The following is a 17,681-nucleotide window of genomic DNA, read 5'->3' as shown; positions in this document are numbered from 1 at the left end:
TAACTTCCAAAATACTATAAATCTATTTTGGACAAACAAATTCACTGGTTGATCCTTCAGTTTCTCTAAACATAGAGGATCAGTTTTGGAAAACTTCAGCCATGGACTTACGAACACAAATATGTGTTGCTTTTATGTACCTGTACACAAGATGTAACAATTAATCACAACCTTGAACCATTACTTCCCTTTGGCCAGCCTCACTATCATATTGTCAGGAAAGATTGTCCTTCCAAATAGTGGATGTCACTTTGAGCCAAGTCTTCAAATGCTTCCCCCACTTTTTTCATGTCACACTTTTGACTTGTGCCTGTCTCTTGCACCCAGTAATACTCACCAAGCACAGCAACAAGGTTGCAAGTCAGAGTCCGATGCAAGAGCCTGGCCAGGAATAGTTCCTGTGCACAAAGAACAACCTGCAGTACCTGCGGTTGCTCATCCAGAAGCACAGCCTGTTGGACAGAGAGGAGGTGACTCAAAAGCAGGCTGGAGGTCACCGCTGAGCTGAACAGGGAGACCAAGAGGATACAGATACCGTAAAGCCACATCATTTGTGGGTGTGTGGAGGCGCATATTCAGCAAGTTGTACACATATAGTGGGATGGCTAGAGGTTGGGGGTGATGTGGCATATCTTAGGCACAGGGACAATTGGAACATATTCACACAGTGGCCATTTTGCTCATAATCCATATTGGGGGGGGGGGGGGATAAGAAAATGTCCCCCACCCACTCCTATTTGTTTTACAAATCGAACCCTGCTTAAGTGTATACAGTATTCTACATGTACTTTTTGTTTTCCTTTGTATGGGATATGGAGTAAGAATTGGGGGGACCCACAATATTTACTTCTGCAGATTTCCAAACAGACAGAACAAAAAAGTAGCTGACGACTCTAATTGTATTTGTATTATACTTCAATGATGAGCATGATCCAATTAGTTTTCACTTTAGTGGCCCCTGGCTGAGTGTCATCTCTAATTTAACAAGATGAGAGAGAAAACCAGGATTGTTCAAACGGATGAAGTATTTCCTCTCCCTGTTGAGGCTGCTGTTAACATGGGAGTTTAAATATCCCAATATAGAAGATGAGGCAGCAGTGCTAGGAGCTGAGTAATATATAATTCCTATCACTGTCTAAATTGTCTTCATTTTTCATATTCTTGTTTACTATTATAGTAGAAATTGTATTTAGGACTTTTCCACAGTTGTGTTGACCCTGCATTTTTCTGTTTAGCTTTTCCCTCCCCCCCGATTAGCTCTTTTCATTAAGATAACATAACACAAGATGGAGGTGATGGAGATGACTTGTGCATACACGCCAAGTGACAACTCTGTGAAATACTGTATGTGCAAGAGAGCACAAAACACAGATGTAAATTGATGAAAATGGTTTGCCAGGGGGGGAAAAGTCACACATGGCAGTGTTTTATCTAAACAGCAATCCAAACCAGGAGTAACCTGATGAACAAGCTGTTTGGATTTGGGGGTTGGACAGATAGGCCTGAGCCCTGAGGGCAAATTGGCTTGTAACTATATGAATGCAGCCACTAGCCAGCCTAATTATCTGTCTGAAACACTAGATATAACATAATTATTTATATAAATAATATTATTCTGAAAAATGTACAATATTGCGTAATTTTTTACCTCAGTCATTGAGTGCTTCCCTTTATTTCCTTGTATTTGTCAGTTTAATTTACGTACACAATCATTTAGAAAACAAATTTCAAATTAATACATTCAACAAAAAAACTACACAGATTCCATTAGAACATACAATTATCTTATGACATAACATCACAAAACAGTCAAGTTCAGATCATATTATTGAATGGCTATTTGTGCATAGGCCCCAGACGGCATGTACTACCATACTTAGTTATTTAGCACACATTCTAGCATTGAAGTTAAAAAATAAATAAAGACATGCATGTACCAGTAAATAAAAACATGTAATATGACAGTGTAAATATATTCCATTCCATCACTTAATGTAAAATACATTATGACTGTGGGTATACTTATTTCCCACACATAAGGATAAGGATAAGGATTTCATAGCTTCTGCTACATGATTCCTCTTGTTCAACAGCCTGAGGAACTCTGCCTTTATTTACATTTTGAGAACACACCTTATGTCTATATTTGATATTGTTTTGTTTTTATATTTGTCTCGCTTGTAATTATTTATGCACTGCAATTTCTGGGAAGATCCTTCCACACTCTTTTACATCTGTGAACTTGGGACGTGACAAAGTTGAAGCTATGTTTTTATTTATTTATTGTAACTTCAATAAAGCATTAAGTACTTAAAAACAACTGCAAATATTTCCTCTGGGAATGCTTTTGAATAAAATGATAACCAATGGGACACCTAGCTGAATGCATGCAGACCAAGTGTAACTACTTTGTTGCACACCACTAACCAGCATGTGATTCCCACTCCACCTAAAAGAAAAACGAAAAGTGACTTAATTAAACTGTGAAGTAAATGATATGCTTGATATGTAGGAGAAAGAAACTATAATCTGCACTCATTTCTGTTTGAATCTATACAATGACAATTCCATATTGATGGAAGTAAATGCGATCTTGTCAATATCTGTCATTTAATTTCTGTTCCGTGTTTACACTGGCGTCTATGGACAAGGCTGTTCTTTATTCATTTCCTACACAAATGACGAGTATAGATAGTACATAGTTCATAAACAAAAAAGTGGAAAAAGCCACATTAATGCCTTAACAGATCACCTGCTATTCCTGTTGGGAAAGCCACAAGTCGTTCCACTGGTGCAATCCATCTACTGGGCACCACTGTCACCGGGTCAGAATAATACTTCCAGATCAGCGAAACCATCACAGCAGCCTGACAATAAGAACATGACTCTTTTTCAGAGTGATAACTTTACATACTGTACATTATTATATACTGTACATGCACAGAGAGACGGGGCAACAAGAGCAGGGAATGGGGTAGAAACATATACAGTAGGTAGATGCTCATGTAGTTTTTCATTGAAACTGTGTATTCTAATATCTAAACTGAACATTTTGTAATGCTTCAAGCATAAACAGGAAACATCTAGATAACAAAAAATGAAATTGAACCGTTTTTATTTGTTTATGCCAAGTGGTTACAATTAAATACCCTACTAAATTCCACTTTTTGTTTTCCACTTACCTGCAGTATATGAAAGACTATATTCACCACCCATTTCATTTTAGATTGTTGTGCCGTTCTTGACTGAACTGGAAAAACCAAGACATTCAATTAATTGTTATGGTGACTGTTTTTTATTCTTCATTACTTTGAATATGAATTACACACATGACATTTTTACTGTGAATTCCCCCACTTATATATTCCTCACAACCATAAGATCACTTGACAAGCATCAGACTATAGTACACTCTTTGTATGGTATATAGCAAGGGAGGAGCTCCAACAGACAAATACCCATTATATACCCATGCATGCAGTACATATTACATATAGTGAAATGCTTTTCATTCCTGCAAACTCTTGATGGACACAGCAGGAGAACGTGAGAGACAGCTGTTTGGGAGGAGCAAGTGTAGAGTGTGTGGCTACAGAGAAATGGCGGGTTCTCCACAAACATGAGGAACCATATAGGGGGCCATAAGGGCTGTACATATAGGTCATAGGTGCTGTGAATCATCTTGACTGCATATTTGGGCTTAGTATATTATTGGTTCGGGGGTAAAAGTAACTATGAACACGTGGACAGAATACAACTAACTTTGGGCTGTTGTCTGGATGTCTAACACTAATTATGGGTTACTTCCTGTGTGTATATAACACAATGCAGTAGTTGAGTGTGAGGGACGGCAACAGGCACCAGTTTCCCCCTCCCCCCAACCCCCAATGAACACTCCGCCTGTTATCCAAAACCCACCTGCCATTTCCCACACTTGCTGTTTTTAACATGCTAATCTGCCATGGCCGAAAGCAGAGAACACAGTGCCATCCGCGGAAGGTGTGAATGGCACTGATTTATGTATCGCAGTAAAGTGCTACAAGTTTTGAAAAGGGGGCCCAAGCAAGGGCTGGCTTTTATCTACCGGTCACTTCTAGTATGACATTGGATCACCTCATGCTTTTACCTCAGGTTAAAATAGAAGTGTGTGAACAGTGCATTACTGCATTTTTGCCAGCAAAGAGGGCCCACTATGTATCTTACCATGTGTCTTCAGCTTGTCTGTTGTCTTGTTGATTTTGCGCTCTAATCTGGCATATCTAGCAAACTCATCCATCATGCTTATTGAAGAGTGCTCCTTCTTCATCTCCTGTATCTCAGCCCTCATCTCACTCTCTTGCTCAGCATCCTTTTGGATGATCTTGGAGAGCTTGAAAAGAACACAGTATGTAACCCGTTAATAAACAACTAGCCTACTGACCAACAGCTTTAATAGCCTAATAACTATCATATAGGCTGATCTTTGTGCAGGTACAATCACAGCCATGGCATGCAGTCCTTAATGGTTGACTGAAGACTGTTGTGTTCAAAACGGATACAGGATAGGTGGGCACTGGGGACATCTGGGCACCTCGATGTAAAATTGGCTATTTTGTCCAAAATGTGAAATATTAGAAAAATGGCCTTAAGTAATGTTAAGTGTACATGATGTGAACCTGCACGGTACATCATTATCAGACTCCTTCAACTTCTTGTTTATGCCCCAAAATGACTGGATATACAGGTTTTGTAAATTATATAAATATTAGACCTTAATTGTCGAATGTTTAAACATGTTCTAATCATGTATAGTTTACTTTACATAAAAACATTTTCCAAATATATATATATTTTACATTTTGGACATAATAGCCCATTTTACATTGAGGTGCCCAGATGTCCCTGGTGCCCACCTATCCTGTTACCGCCGTTCAAAACAAGCCATCCATAAAACTGCTGCAGTTTTTTCATCACGGGGCCATGGACTGTGTGTCTTGCTGTTGGTCTGCAAAGAGCAAAGCTTCACGATATTCAGACATTATTAGCTATCCTAGCATGACGTTAATACTGGAAATAATCAATGTCGCCAACAGAAGCGAAAACTATGTAAGGCGAATAGTGCACAAAAAGTACAAAAACAAACGTGTGTACGTTGATCTTACGAAACCACACCCTCCCTCTATGGTTACATTGTTTGAAGCTAGCCATTTATCCTGGCCAAGTAGCCATTGGCCTGTGTGTGGCTGGTGTTTACTAGTAGCTTCTTGGCTAGGCAGCCAGACTAGCTTGGCTTTAGAGACCACATCAAACTACATGGACACGCATTCATAAAACCTACGCAGTGAATGCACAACATTTCATTGATTCAATGACAAATAATCAGAAACCCCTACTTACGAAGGATGATATGGTCGGTAATAGTGTTTTCATTAGATTGCATAGAAAGACAGATCCCAACACCAGAAACCAAGCGCCACCAGCCGCCATGTTTTTCTTTTCACTAGTCAACATTTGTGCTCCAGCAGCTGCTGGCTGGCTGCCTGTGTGCCGGGTGCTCTTTAACTAGTCACAATGAGGGGATAAAAGTCACATTTCTGAGAAATATTTTCGGACTATTATTAATATAATAATCACAAGTATTGCAAGTGCCACTTGCGAAATGTATGACAATAACAAATTAACATTTTACAGCACACTCTGTTCATGTTTTGAACAGAGTGTGCGGCGGAAATGGGACAAGCGATTAGTGTGTTCTTTGTAGTTTGAATGCTTTTTAAACTGAATATCACCCAATAAAAACAAATCTAAAATCCATGATTGATCGTGAAAAATGAGAGTGTATGTGGACTGGAGGAGAGGGGGGGGTCTGTTGTGGGGGTTGATTGACACACCGAGCTGACCACACACGTAGCTTGCTATGGTTTAAAAACGTGTTGCCTAGAGCACAGAGCCAATCAGCGGGAGCGGGGGGCGGGACGTGCTCCTTCCTGCCCGTGAGGTTGGTAGGATCAGGAATACAATATACAGAGGGGGATCCAATCCGGTTTGAGCTAGTTCTGCTACTGATGGAACATTTATGTTCGTAAGTTACAGTGTGTTCCCAAGGTATAGACTGAGCAGGGTGACACCGAGTAGTATAGCTCTCTGTCTCTCACTGACTGCATTCACTGTATAGCTATTAGCTGACTGAGCTGCTGCCTGCCAGACGTGCCAGTTGTTCTCTTTGTCTGCTAGACCAACACACAAGCTACAGAAACCATGCCGAAAAGAAACAGCAGAGTAAGTTGAAAAATGTGTAAAGACAACGACAAGATTTAGCATTTCACATGTTTAGTTAGATTGTTTGTGTGTTTGTTTTAGTTTATTTTAACTTCACTTGTTTACTTTGGTATGAAAACGTGATTATGTGCATGCACGGTTAATAATGAGGTTGGAATGTGTTGCTGTTGTAGCACGTTGGTTGTGTTCAGTTCTACCCTGTTATGGAAGTGGCGCCTTTTTACTTAGTGCAGGGGCGACGCTATTCATTGAACCGGTTTGCATTGCATTATACTATATCGTTGTTGCGTCCACTTTGTATTACTTGCTTTTTGTTCGTTTTGGCCGTTCGTTTTCATCGTTATCAGATTATCTCAAAGCGAATGGCTAATTAGGCTTCTCAATGAGATCAGACAAAGGGGTGTAACCACCAAGCCATGTAACGTTGCATGCTGCCGTGCGTGTAATAAGGTTGCATATATGGGCATTAATCGTGTTTCAGAACCGATCGTTTTAACTTGCATGTTTGTCCCGAGTACGGTCGATATAAATGGAATCCGCGTCGTTCACTTTTTGACCCGTGTCAGGGCTAAAGCGCGACACCCGTATGCCACTTGGGAGAGAGGTCTTTTCTTTTGAGTGTCATGGCAGCCGATGCATGTTCCAAAAGCATTTGGCACCGTCCTTCGACGGCTTTGTGTGTCACTGTCCCTGGAAAACCTGCCCATAGTCCATTTCGACTTTCGTGTCGTTAAACAAAGTCTAGGGGATGTGTTGGGACGTGTACGACTAGAAGCAGTTAATTGCATTTTGGGGTTTTACTTGCCACGCGTGCCCAGAAATGTTTTTTTGCATGGTTAACCGTCAATATACGTATATCACACGACCCGTCTCCTTGTGGGGTTAACTTCTGGATTCTCCTGGGAATAGTAATTGCTAGTAATGGCGGGAATGAATTCGATGTGTTGACGTAGGCTGGTTGTGTTTCTATCTTCGTGAGTCTGGAACACATTCCCGTGTGTTGGTGAATGGAGAAGGCACGTGGGGGCGGGGCAGCGTTTTCCCTCCTGTGCATGCAGTAGGGCTGGAGTAACTTTCGAATAACATTTACATTCTATCATAACTTATTTACAACAATACTTACACTACACTGGGTGAATTTGGCGGTAACATTTTATGACCACGTTCTTTCCCCCCCTGTTGGTTATGTCACAGATTCCCCTCCCCCACGTCGTCAACGTTACATAATTCCTGCTTTAACTTGTGGGGTGTGGGGGGCACAGCATGTGTGCCCATCCCCCCTTGCATTACACACCCACTTTCGCTCACTCATGAATGTGGGTTTGTTGTTGTACTTTGACTAACTTATTTCTTGCCTCTCTTCCACAGAGTAATGATGTCGAGGAGGAGGTTAGTATTTTAAGCTCACACAATTATTATTGTTTGTACATTGCTATACTGCTTCAATAGATTTGTGTTGTTCAACCAAATGAACATTTTGTTCTGTTTTGTCTTATAGCCAAAGAGAAGATCGACCCGGTTATCTGCGGTAAGTTCAGCAAAGCCTATGGTGTTTTCTGCATAAATTGAGGGAAAATATTGAATAAGATGGTTTTCGGTGTAATTTGACACTAATAATCTGATTCTATTCGTGCAGAAACCAGTGGCAGAGGTGACCAAGGCCAAGGCAAAGGTAAGACAGTGTTGAGTTTGTCCACTGGGGGGTGTTAGATATGCACATTATTTTTTTGCAGTCTATTGCATGGAGGCCTATCATGCATCTTATGGCTGTTTGTTTTGGGGTTTTAGCCGGCACAGAAGGCGCCCGCCAAGCCCAAAAAGACAAAGGAAGTAGTAGAAAAGGCCAAGCCAGAGGCGAAGAAAGAAGAAGAGCCAGAGGCAGAGGTTGAAAAAGAAGAGGAGGCCCCAGCAGAAAATGGAAAGGCTGAAGCTGAACCAGAAGCAGAGGCTGAGGAGGTATTGTAGATATGTTTAATTATTTCTCAAAGATGTCATGCTGAACTTCAATTATATCATAACTAATTATTTGTATATATAGATTTTATTTAAGTGAAGATTATTAATTATCTTTCTCCATTCTCCAGGAGGCTCCCGCAGCAGCCGAGGAGGATGAGGAAGAGGAGGAGGAGGTTGACGGAAAGGAAGATGAAGCTGATCAGAAAGAGGATGATGAAGCAGCAGAGTAGAAACATCCACCTTACCCATTCGCCAGCGCTCCCTGTACCTCCTTTCTTGTATAATGCAGAGGATATTTTTTATCAACTATTTTCTTAAGAAAAAAACAGCAAGGTTTTTAGTGGCATGATTGTAGAAACACATTTTTAAAATACAAAAAAAATATACAAAAATAAAAAATACAATTGAGAAAGATTGCATTGTATCTCATGGCTTCACATTGTTTGAAAAGAAGGTTTTGGTTATTCTGAGTTCTGTTCGGTTTTTTGTTTTGTTAATTTGCTTTTAAAAGAGGGAGGGTGCAGGTCGCAGCTATCTGCATGACATTCAATCATGCCTATATCAGGAATTTGTTGTTAAGCTGGGAGAGTTGCCTGAAACATTCCAGAGGCTATGAGGGACTGTATCTGTATCCTGAATTGTTTGGGGGTTTTATACACTCTAATACTTTCATTTGTTTATGATGGGGGGGAGGGTTAGTACGGTTGTTGACTGTTAAAGCTGTGCTCTATGTTATGTCATTTATTCTTCATGCAATTTGTTCTAGAATTCACTGTCCTATTTAATCATCACACTCACTAGTACTGGAATCTGTCATGCCCATCTGCGCTTTATGTGAATTGCTTTCTGTTTTGCAAAAACATTGAAATACTATTTGTATAGCTGCTGTTGAAGTAAGAGTTTCTTCTCTTCCATTATTTCATTGATTTCAAATGCAGTATGTGACGGTACATTGTGAGGATGGTTAAATGGGTATGTGTTCTTTAGCCAGGCTAAAAACACAACATGCATTACAGTGTTAATCATGCTGGTTGTAGCTTGTTCATTTTGAATGCTGATAATCAAATTACTGTGATTTCACCTCATCAAGTGAATATAATGCCAGAAGTTGCCGGACATCTGTTGTGGTCTTAGGATTTATTTACCATTGTACAGTTTTCTCAGTTTTTTTTTGTAGCTGTATCTGTGTTATGACTGGTATAAAATGCCAATTAAAATGGATGGAATTTCTTTTTTTGTGTTTTCATTACAAAGTAATGGCAAATGTACACCTTGGTGAGGGCTATTCGAACATAACATTATTTCCTTGAGACATAGGTTGTTTTGTCAGAGTGAACAACTTTTATTGGCCCCACTGTAACATTTAAACTACTTAATTTATACAACAGTTATCGGTCTCACTCATGAAGACATTTTGACATCAAGTAACAAAGTCAGATTGATAGAACAGTGTCCGGTAAACACGTATTACGTCATCGACAGCTTCAACGTCGCAGGATGAAGGGGATTGTTTATAATTGGCTGTATAGTTTGTGTTAGATTAGCTCGGGTGACATTGTAAAATAATAGTATAAACGGCAGCTCGCTTTGTCTTTGTCGAAGAGAGAAGAAAGCGTTCTTCTTCCCAACCCCCTGTTTCCTCTGCTGTGGCGGAAATAACAAGCAGCGTTGCCAGGTCAGCTTATCAGGGACCTTTCTGTAAAATTGCTTGTAAATATTGTATTTTTTTTTACTTGATTCGACTTAGGGCTTACTTTTCTGTTAAAATTGCTTGGAAATATTGTTGTTTTTTTGGGCTTGTTTCTAAAGTGTACTTGCTTATTCAGGCTTGCTTCCAATATTTTTTTTTAAACCAGTGGTTCTCAAATATTATTCCTGAATTAAGTGTTTTTGAAAATAGATCTACAAGCTTACAACGCGTCACATCGTGGCGCGTTGTGAGCTTGTAGATCGTTTTTTTTTTAAATAGCCGATGTTTAAAGTGTGACCAAGTTGCTTCTTTTGGGCTTGTTTTCCTAGAGACCTGGTTGCTTATTTCTCTCACAAAGTATGGCAACACTGGGCCTCATCCTTAAACAGGCTGAATTGAAACCGTGGGCCAACCGAATATCGCCAAACGTGGAGGGGAGGTCAGTTGCAACTGAAATAAACACATTATACTCCCTGGAGATCTAGACGATACATGTTCATCCACCAAATCACGGCCGATTCAATGGCCAACAATAGTAACAATGCTCTCCATGTCAGGTATTGTAGGCCTACCCAAGTGACTGACTTGATTGATTGATTGAATGTTGATTGTGATCTTTATCACAAAATGCATATTCATAATCATATTTGTGCACTACTAGCTCCAATCGGAATCTCCCTCCGCTGTATAGCTCCGAGATTAGGTTCCACGTTTGTCGGTCCCGTTTTAGCAGGACATTTTCGAATATTTTCCACTTTACATGATTCTTACCCCTTTCTGCACATCGTATCCAAAAAGTAAATGTTTTCTGAAATGCTCTCAGATGTTTTAACTTCTAGCGCACAACAAAATCTATCCAACGAGTTGAAAAAAGCGTTTAAATAGCTTCTCTACTACATGTTTTTTAAGACATACCCGGAAGTTGTGCCGGCACAGGCGACATTACTGATTCCCCTACTGGTCAAATGTTGAATTGCATCTTCTAATGCACAAGTAAGACGCGCGAACGCTGGAAGCGAACGCAGCTCGAAAATATTGTGTATTTACGGACTTGTAATCCGTGTTATTTGACTGTGATGGGGAGAGGTGTGTGTGTGTGTGTGTGTGTGTGGTGTTGCATTTAAATCAGAGCATTGTCTAAATTCCTGCACTCTGGCGCCCTCTACATAGGTACTGCATGCACACAGACACACAGACAGACAGACCCACAACCTGAGCAGAGTTACATAGTAAGCTCCACTTGGTCGGAGGCGCGGCTTGCCTCCTTCCGCGTTCGCAATAATATTATGGAACCGGCTGAGGAGAGAAGCTATTTAAACGCTTTATTCAACTCGTTGGATAGATTTTATTGCGCGCTAGAAGTTAAAACATCTGAGAGCATTTCAGAAAATCTTTACTTTTTGGATACGATGTGCAGAAAGGGGTAAGAAACATGTAAAGTGGAAAATATTAGAAAATGTCTTGCTCAAATGGCACCGGGCAACGTAGGACCTCATCTCGGAGCTACATAGCGGAGGGAGAGGTTCTAAATGGGGCTAATTTGTGCATCATAAAACAATAATTCTCAATTTATTTCGGGAGTTTTAAGTGTGTAAAATAATAATTGATAGCGAAGTGCCCACTCAGCCTATCTGTTGCATTAATGATTGGTTTAATTGATATGATATCCATGCTCATTCACAGAGCAGTATTACTTGGATGTCTCGTTTTCCAACAACGGGTCCCTGTCGAAGAGCGGCTGAGGTGAGCTGGCGTGTCTGACTATTTACTACCAGTGGTGGAAAAAGTACATTTATGTTTTACTATAGTAAAAGTATCAATACTGCAATGTAGAAATACTCTGTTTAAGTAAATGTCCGGAATTCAAAATGTACTTGAGTAAAAGTACAAAAGTATTGGTATCAAAATGTACTTAAAGTACCAAAAGTATAAAGTAGGCTACTCATTATGCAGAATCTCCCATTTCACAAGTGTTCAAAATGTATTAAAATCTTTTGAAAATAGCAGATCTACAAGCTCACAACAACCAAGCTAACCACTTAAACCCCATATGGGTAACTGGAGTCCCTCAGGGCTCAATACTAGTGTGTTTTCTGTTATTGTGGGAAAAGCTTTTGCTGAAAATAGCAGATCGACAAGCTCACAAGCGTTGTGAGCTTGTCGATCTGCTATTTTCATCGAGAGCTTTCCCCACAATACCAATGCAGGAGTTTAAGTGGTTAAATCTAGTAAACATCCATCATTTACACCTGGCTGTGAAGTTGAGAATGAAGCTCATGGGGAAAGTAGAAAACATTCTTTTACAACAAAACAAATGTTTTTAGCTGGTCAAAGTAAGATTTCTTCACGTCAGGTAGAATTATATCAAAGCAAATCCACCCAGGTCTAAAAATGTATCATACGTTGGTGATTTGCCAATGGATAAAACCATGTGAATAATTTAGCAAATAAATTGTCTGAGGTGTCATTCCAGCCAATTTTGTCTAAAATGGTGTCTGTGGGATAAAGTGACTGACTGGGGCAATTTGAGCCACATGACCACTTTTTTTTAATAACTCATACTTTTAATTTGTCATAATTTCGTCTATGACATAATTTCAATTGATAGAGGACATCCTGAAATAATGGTAGATGTTTAGATTTGACTGCTATCTGATTTTTTTTTCTATATATCGTTGCTGTCAGGCAGAAACATCATATTTAAAAAAAAAAAAATTGTAAATTAATGCCTTACTTCAAAAATAGCAAAAGTAGCAGATCTACAAGCTCGAGCTTGTAGATCTGCTACTTTAGCTATTTTTGAATTTGAATCCTGAAAAGTACCTGTTTTTTAGAAAAACATTGGTCATGATTTAGAAGGTGTTTTTCGAATCGGTAACCTGTGTGCTTCGCCAAAGGTTCCAAACATTACCAGCTGTCCAGTGTCCATTGGACCGGACATAATCTAGCCTGGCATTGGCCAGACTGATAACGTGGATTCACTCACAAGGGAGGAACGTGAGAGTGAATCCACGTTATGAGTCTGGCCAATGCCAGGCTAGACATAATCTGCCAAGACGAGCAAACAGCTAATGTCTGCTTGCGGCAGTGGGATGTCAACAACATCAACTTTAGGTAAGCAGTGCAAGTTATATGTCTTTATGACACACAGTGTAAAAAATATACATATATATACGCCGTATATCTAGGTGTGCCCTGAGATCTTTTGGCTATGAAAGGTGTGCCCTGGCAGAAAAAAGGTTGGGAAACACTGGACTAGACTACGATGGTGAAATGGGGACATTAATGTAGAATCAATGTAAGTAAGTAAGTAAATAGCCTTTCCGAGTCATGAGGCCCTTAGGGCAGGAGCCTATCTCCTGTTTCTATACCGTGAGGCAGCTTGATGTACAAGTAAACCCCTTGGACATGACGCTAGTATGTCGAATTTACCCCCAATCCAGCCCTTGATGCTGAGTGCTGAGGCACTGGGTCCCATTTTTCAGAGTTTTTGGTATCGAACACTGACCTCCCAGTCTCAGGGCGGACACTCTAACCACTGAGGTCACTGAGCTGGTGTAGAATCAATGACTGAGAGTTAATTGCTCTCAAATATCAAATTTGGATATTGTAGAATTGTGTCCAGAATCTGAATCATATCAATTTGAAGGTGTACAATATGCTATATGAAATGCTCATCAGAGAATATCAATCCATTGTCTATTAAAGCCCACTGGTGGGTGTTGAACTGAAAAGATATGTTGAGGCTCCTTGCAAACAGTTATAACCTACAATTTAAAGTGTGTACAAAACCTTTGGCTTGTGCTTTTTATCTCTGTTGTCCTGATGTTTTTTTGGTGTGTTGAATGGAAACAAATGATGCCAGTGGGAGCAATGCTCAAGAGTCATTTTGTATCCAGGCTGCACAAGTCATTTGGTATCCAGGCAAGGCGTTCAAACCATCTGCTCCTCATTCAGCCAATGTAAGCAGTCGCTATTTTAAAATACTATGTGTGTGGTAAATACTAGATGTACTTCCACACAGATTATAGTCCAATAATCATTGATTGCTTCATGCAGGACTGTGCCCCACCTCATGCCCCTATACCCTTCTTGGTGTCTGTTGATGGAAAGCCCACTTATCCAGGTATGGCTGAAACCATAGCATCAGTATAGTTTGGTTAGTGGCAGTTTCTTATATGCCATGCTTTTTTTCTTGATGCACTTTGAATTCGGTGACACTTTCCCACTCAACTATATCATTTTAAGGTGATTATCACACTGCAAGGTGGAAGAGTAAGCGGCAAAGATTTCCGCTGTGCTCAGACAGTGAAAACAGCTTCTCCAATTCAGCAGCTTCCAAAATTGTTGTTTTGGTTTGTGATTCTTAGAAGTCATCCACTGTTAGATTCGGACACATTTGTTTGGAAACAAACTGTAAGGAACAGCTGTTCCTTATGTCAGATGCAAAACAACAGTACTACTACTGAATGGTCATTTATTGAACAAACTGTACGTTCGTCAAGTCAGGCGAAAGTAAGCATTTGACTTCTGGTCGGCCTTCAAATTAAGAGCTGAAATTGTTTGTAATATGCTGTTATTGTTTTTAATAGTTTATTTTTCGCTGTTGCTACACCTAAAATATTAAATAACAAGTGTGAACCAGAATTATATTGATGTTATGTTCATATCGTGCAGCCCTTGCATGCATGTGCCCCTGGTACTTGCAACCTAGGTTTTTCCTGGGGGAAACCCTGCAGTGTGATCGCTGCAAGAGAACATTGCAACCGATCATCTAGTGCCCCAGCTGGGATACATAGCCACTAGTAAGCATGGCTCCTATCATGGCACTCAACAGGCCTTATTTGACAGCAGCCTAAGCTGTGCTCATTTGACTAAGCAATAGACTACTTGTTGTTAACTAGTTGTACGAACTCTTGTTTTATTGTTGTATTGTTTTATTGGATCTTGTTTAGTCGAGTTGTTTAGCTCGTGCTCATTTGATTTTGCTATTTTGTCTCTCATGTGTTTAAGAAAGTAGGTAGCTGATATACTGCACTTTTACCTTAGCGCTAGGTATACTCTTGGTTGTTTGTTTTTGCAGGAAATACACTTAAGACTTCTGGTGATTAGTAGTTTCGTTCCCTACCTATGTTGAATGCACTTATTGTAAGTCGCTTTGGATAAAAGCGTCTGCTAAATGACTGTAATGTGATTTAATGTAATATGTCATATTCCATTTGCACCCATGGTTCCTCTGGCATTTGTGTTGTGACGCGTTGTGAGCTTGTAGATCTGCTATTTTCAAAACATTTTGTACTATTACTTTTGGTACTTTAAATAGATTTGGATACCAATACTTTTGTACTTTTACTCAGGTACATTTTGAATTCTGGACCTTTACTTGTAACTTACTTGTACTTCTACATTGCAGTGTTGATACTTTTACTTAAGTAAAACATTTGAGTACTTTTTCCACCACTGTCCATCGATTAAGGAACGTGTGTGCGTGTGTGTGCGTGTGTGTGCGTGCGTGCGTGCGTGCGTGGTGCGGTGCAGGTTTGAACTTGAAGCATTTTATAGCACTCGTCCTTCAGTACTGAACTGAAGTAAACAACTTTCTAGTCCTGAAATTAGCCATTTTGTTTCTGGCTCCAATGAATGCACCAATGTATGATGATGTAGTGTTCACATAACTTAAAAGGGTTGGGGCGCCTGTTCAGCAGGGAGTGGAACGGATAACGCGTTCCTCAGCATGCTACACCCTCCCAGCGAAATCCCTCACTGTCAGGTGAAAAGAATTGACTGGCAACTTCATGTATATTGAGGAGGAGACCTGTGGTTGTCTGCACCCTCCCCAGACCCTACAGTGGGATTTGACAGTACATTGTTTGGGATGGGGGGTGGCTGTACAGATATGTACATCACAACATGTGCTCTTACAAAGGTGCACCTCCACTGCTATCATTCAATCCCCACTGCATATTGTGGTTCAACTGTTTAAAAAAAAGATTTCTGAAATGGGAAAACAGTCAAAACCTCACACATTAAATGGTCACATATAGACACATAAAGGGACAATGGGAAGTGAGACATGGACATGTATATTCTGTACTCAGGTGATGGGGAAGAGGAGCTGCTGGTAATTAGCCAGCAGACAGCGCCGGTCCGACGAGGCGGCAGCGTTTTGGATGGGGCCATCCCATAGCCAGTGGTGTAAAGTACATTTATTCAAGTACTGTTCAATTTTGAGGTATTTTTACTATCTTCAGTATTTCCCTTTTTCAATACTTGTACTTCTACTGCACTATGACATCTCAGAGGCAAATATTGTGCTTTTTACTCGACTACAATTATTTGACAGCTTTAGTTAGTAGTTACTTTGCAGATATCGATTAATGTCACAAAATATACATTAAGCACTTAAAGGGATATTTCACTTTCAAAAAAACTTTTGGTCATTTTATCGTCTCTCCAGGCCTTTGTGATCCCCCCAGACAGTTTTTAAGTTGCTCGATTCAGTATTTAGACATTTGATATTCATTTTATCAGACACGCCCCGTTCCTATACAAACCCATTGTAACTTCAAACTCCATTTAAACCATGTTAGATTCATCAAAAACACCCGTCCTTGGTTCTGGTGACTCACCCTGCCCCCCTAATACGCGAGGGGTTCCGTGTTTTTTCAATTACTTTTTTTTAAAATATTTTTTGTTTTAAAAAAATAAAAATAAAAATACAATAAAAAAAAACACGGCCCCCTCACGCATTAGGAGGGCAGGGTGAGTCACCAGAACCAATGACGGGTCTTTTCGACGTATCTAACATGGTTAAAATGGAGTTTGAAGTTACAATGGGTTAGTATAGGAAGGGGGCGTGTCTGATAAAATGAATATCAAATATCTAAACAATGAATCAAGCAACTTAAAAACTGTCTGGGGGGCTGACAAAGGCCTGAGTAGATGATAAAATGACCAAAAGTTTTTTTGAAAGTGAAATATCCCTTTAAGCCCTGTATATATTTTGTCCATTTGAAAATAACCAATCTTGTTGATCGGCTATTTTCAAAAGATTTTTATACATTTGAAAATTTGTGAAATGGGACATTCTGTATAATGAGTACTTTCTACTTTTACATTAAGTACATTTTACCAATACCTTTGTACTTTTACTCAAGTACATTTTGAATTTGTACTTACTTTTAACAGAGTATTTCTTACTTTGCCATATTGATACTTTTACCTAAGTCAAACATTTGAGCACTTTTTCCACCACTGCATAGCTCCAAGAGCAGCAGGTCAGTCACAGCCAAACTGGACCAGAGGCAGAGCTGAGGCCACATGTACTTAATTCTAGGTGAGAAATGGGCCATGCAGTTGATCAAATGTTGTTGTTTTTATTGATACTTTTGGTATAAACCCAAAAGAAGAGAAACATTTTAAAAACATGTTTTGTTTGAAAGTCCACTTTTTTGTTTTCCTTCATTCTCTTAAGTTTCATCAACTAAGGGTGCGTTTGGAAGGGGTCACCCAGATGCTTTTCTGAATGTGCTCAAAGAAATGAACATCTGAATTAGAAACGAAATAAATAAATAACGTTTTAACATTTTTCAGTTTTCTTAGTTAATATTTCAGTAAAAGCACAGTGAGAATATTACATTTGTAAACATTTTTGGAGGAAGAGAGAGCACAAGGATGATGTGTGTTTGTAAGATCCATAAAAAATATCACACACCTAACACCCCACACGTATTGTCGACTTTGACCAGCAAGTGAGAAACTCAAAGTGGGCAAGTTG

At 39.7% G+C, this 17,681-nt stretch overlaps 2 protein-coding genes across 2 annotated transcripts in view; one reads left to right on the top strand and one right to left on the bottom strand.

Moving 5' to 3' along the window:
- Positions 1 to 5,482, bottom strand: part of get1 (guided entry of tail-anchored proteins factor 1) — a 28,182-nt gene extending 22,700 nt beyond the window's left edge. The window contains exons 1-7 of the mRNA XM_080429089.1: positions 5,377 to 5,482; positions 4,204 to 4,369; positions 3,183 to 3,250; positions 2,753 to 2,867; positions 2,388 to 2,449; positions 1,284 to 1,342; positions 426 to 504 (exon numbers count right to left, since the gene is read on the bottom strand). Coding sequence (XP_080285215.1) covers positions 426 to 504; positions 1,284 to 1,342; positions 2,388 to 2,449; positions 2,753 to 2,867; positions 3,183 to 3,250; positions 4,204 to 4,369; positions 5,377 to 5,466 — 639 coding nt within the window. The 5' untranslated portion in view covers positions 5,467 to 5,482. The remainder of the gene's footprint in view (positions 1 to 425; positions 505 to 1,283; positions 1,343 to 2,387; positions 2,450 to 2,752; positions 2,868 to 3,182; positions 3,251 to 4,203; positions 4,370 to 5,376) is intronic.
- Positions 5,483 to 5,997: 515 nt separating this feature from the next.
- hmgn1a (high mobility group nucleosome binding domain 1a) lies at positions 5,998 to 9,444 on the top strand. The gene is made up of 6 exons (XM_080429683.1): positions 5,998 to 6,258; positions 7,627 to 7,647; positions 7,757 to 7,786; positions 7,895 to 7,930; positions 8,047 to 8,214; positions 8,343 to 9,444. Exons 1-6 carry the CDS (start codon positions 6,238 to 6,240, stop codon positions 8,442 to 8,444), a joined length of 378 nt encoding a protein of 125 aa, XP_080285809.1. The 5' UTR covers positions 5,998 to 6,237; the 3' UTR covers positions 8,445 to 9,444.
- The last annotated feature ends 8,237 nt before the right edge of the window (positions 9,445 to 17,681 follow it).

The sequence above is a fragment of the Gymnoscopelus braueri genome (assembly GCF_963280865.1).
Source record: "Gymnoscopelus braueri genome assembly, chromosome: 5".
NCBI lineage: Eukaryota > Metazoa > Chordata > Actinopteri > Myctophiformes > Myctophidae > Gymnoscopelus > Gymnoscopelus braueri.
This window is presented reverse-complemented; position numbering and strand designations above follow the sequence as displayed.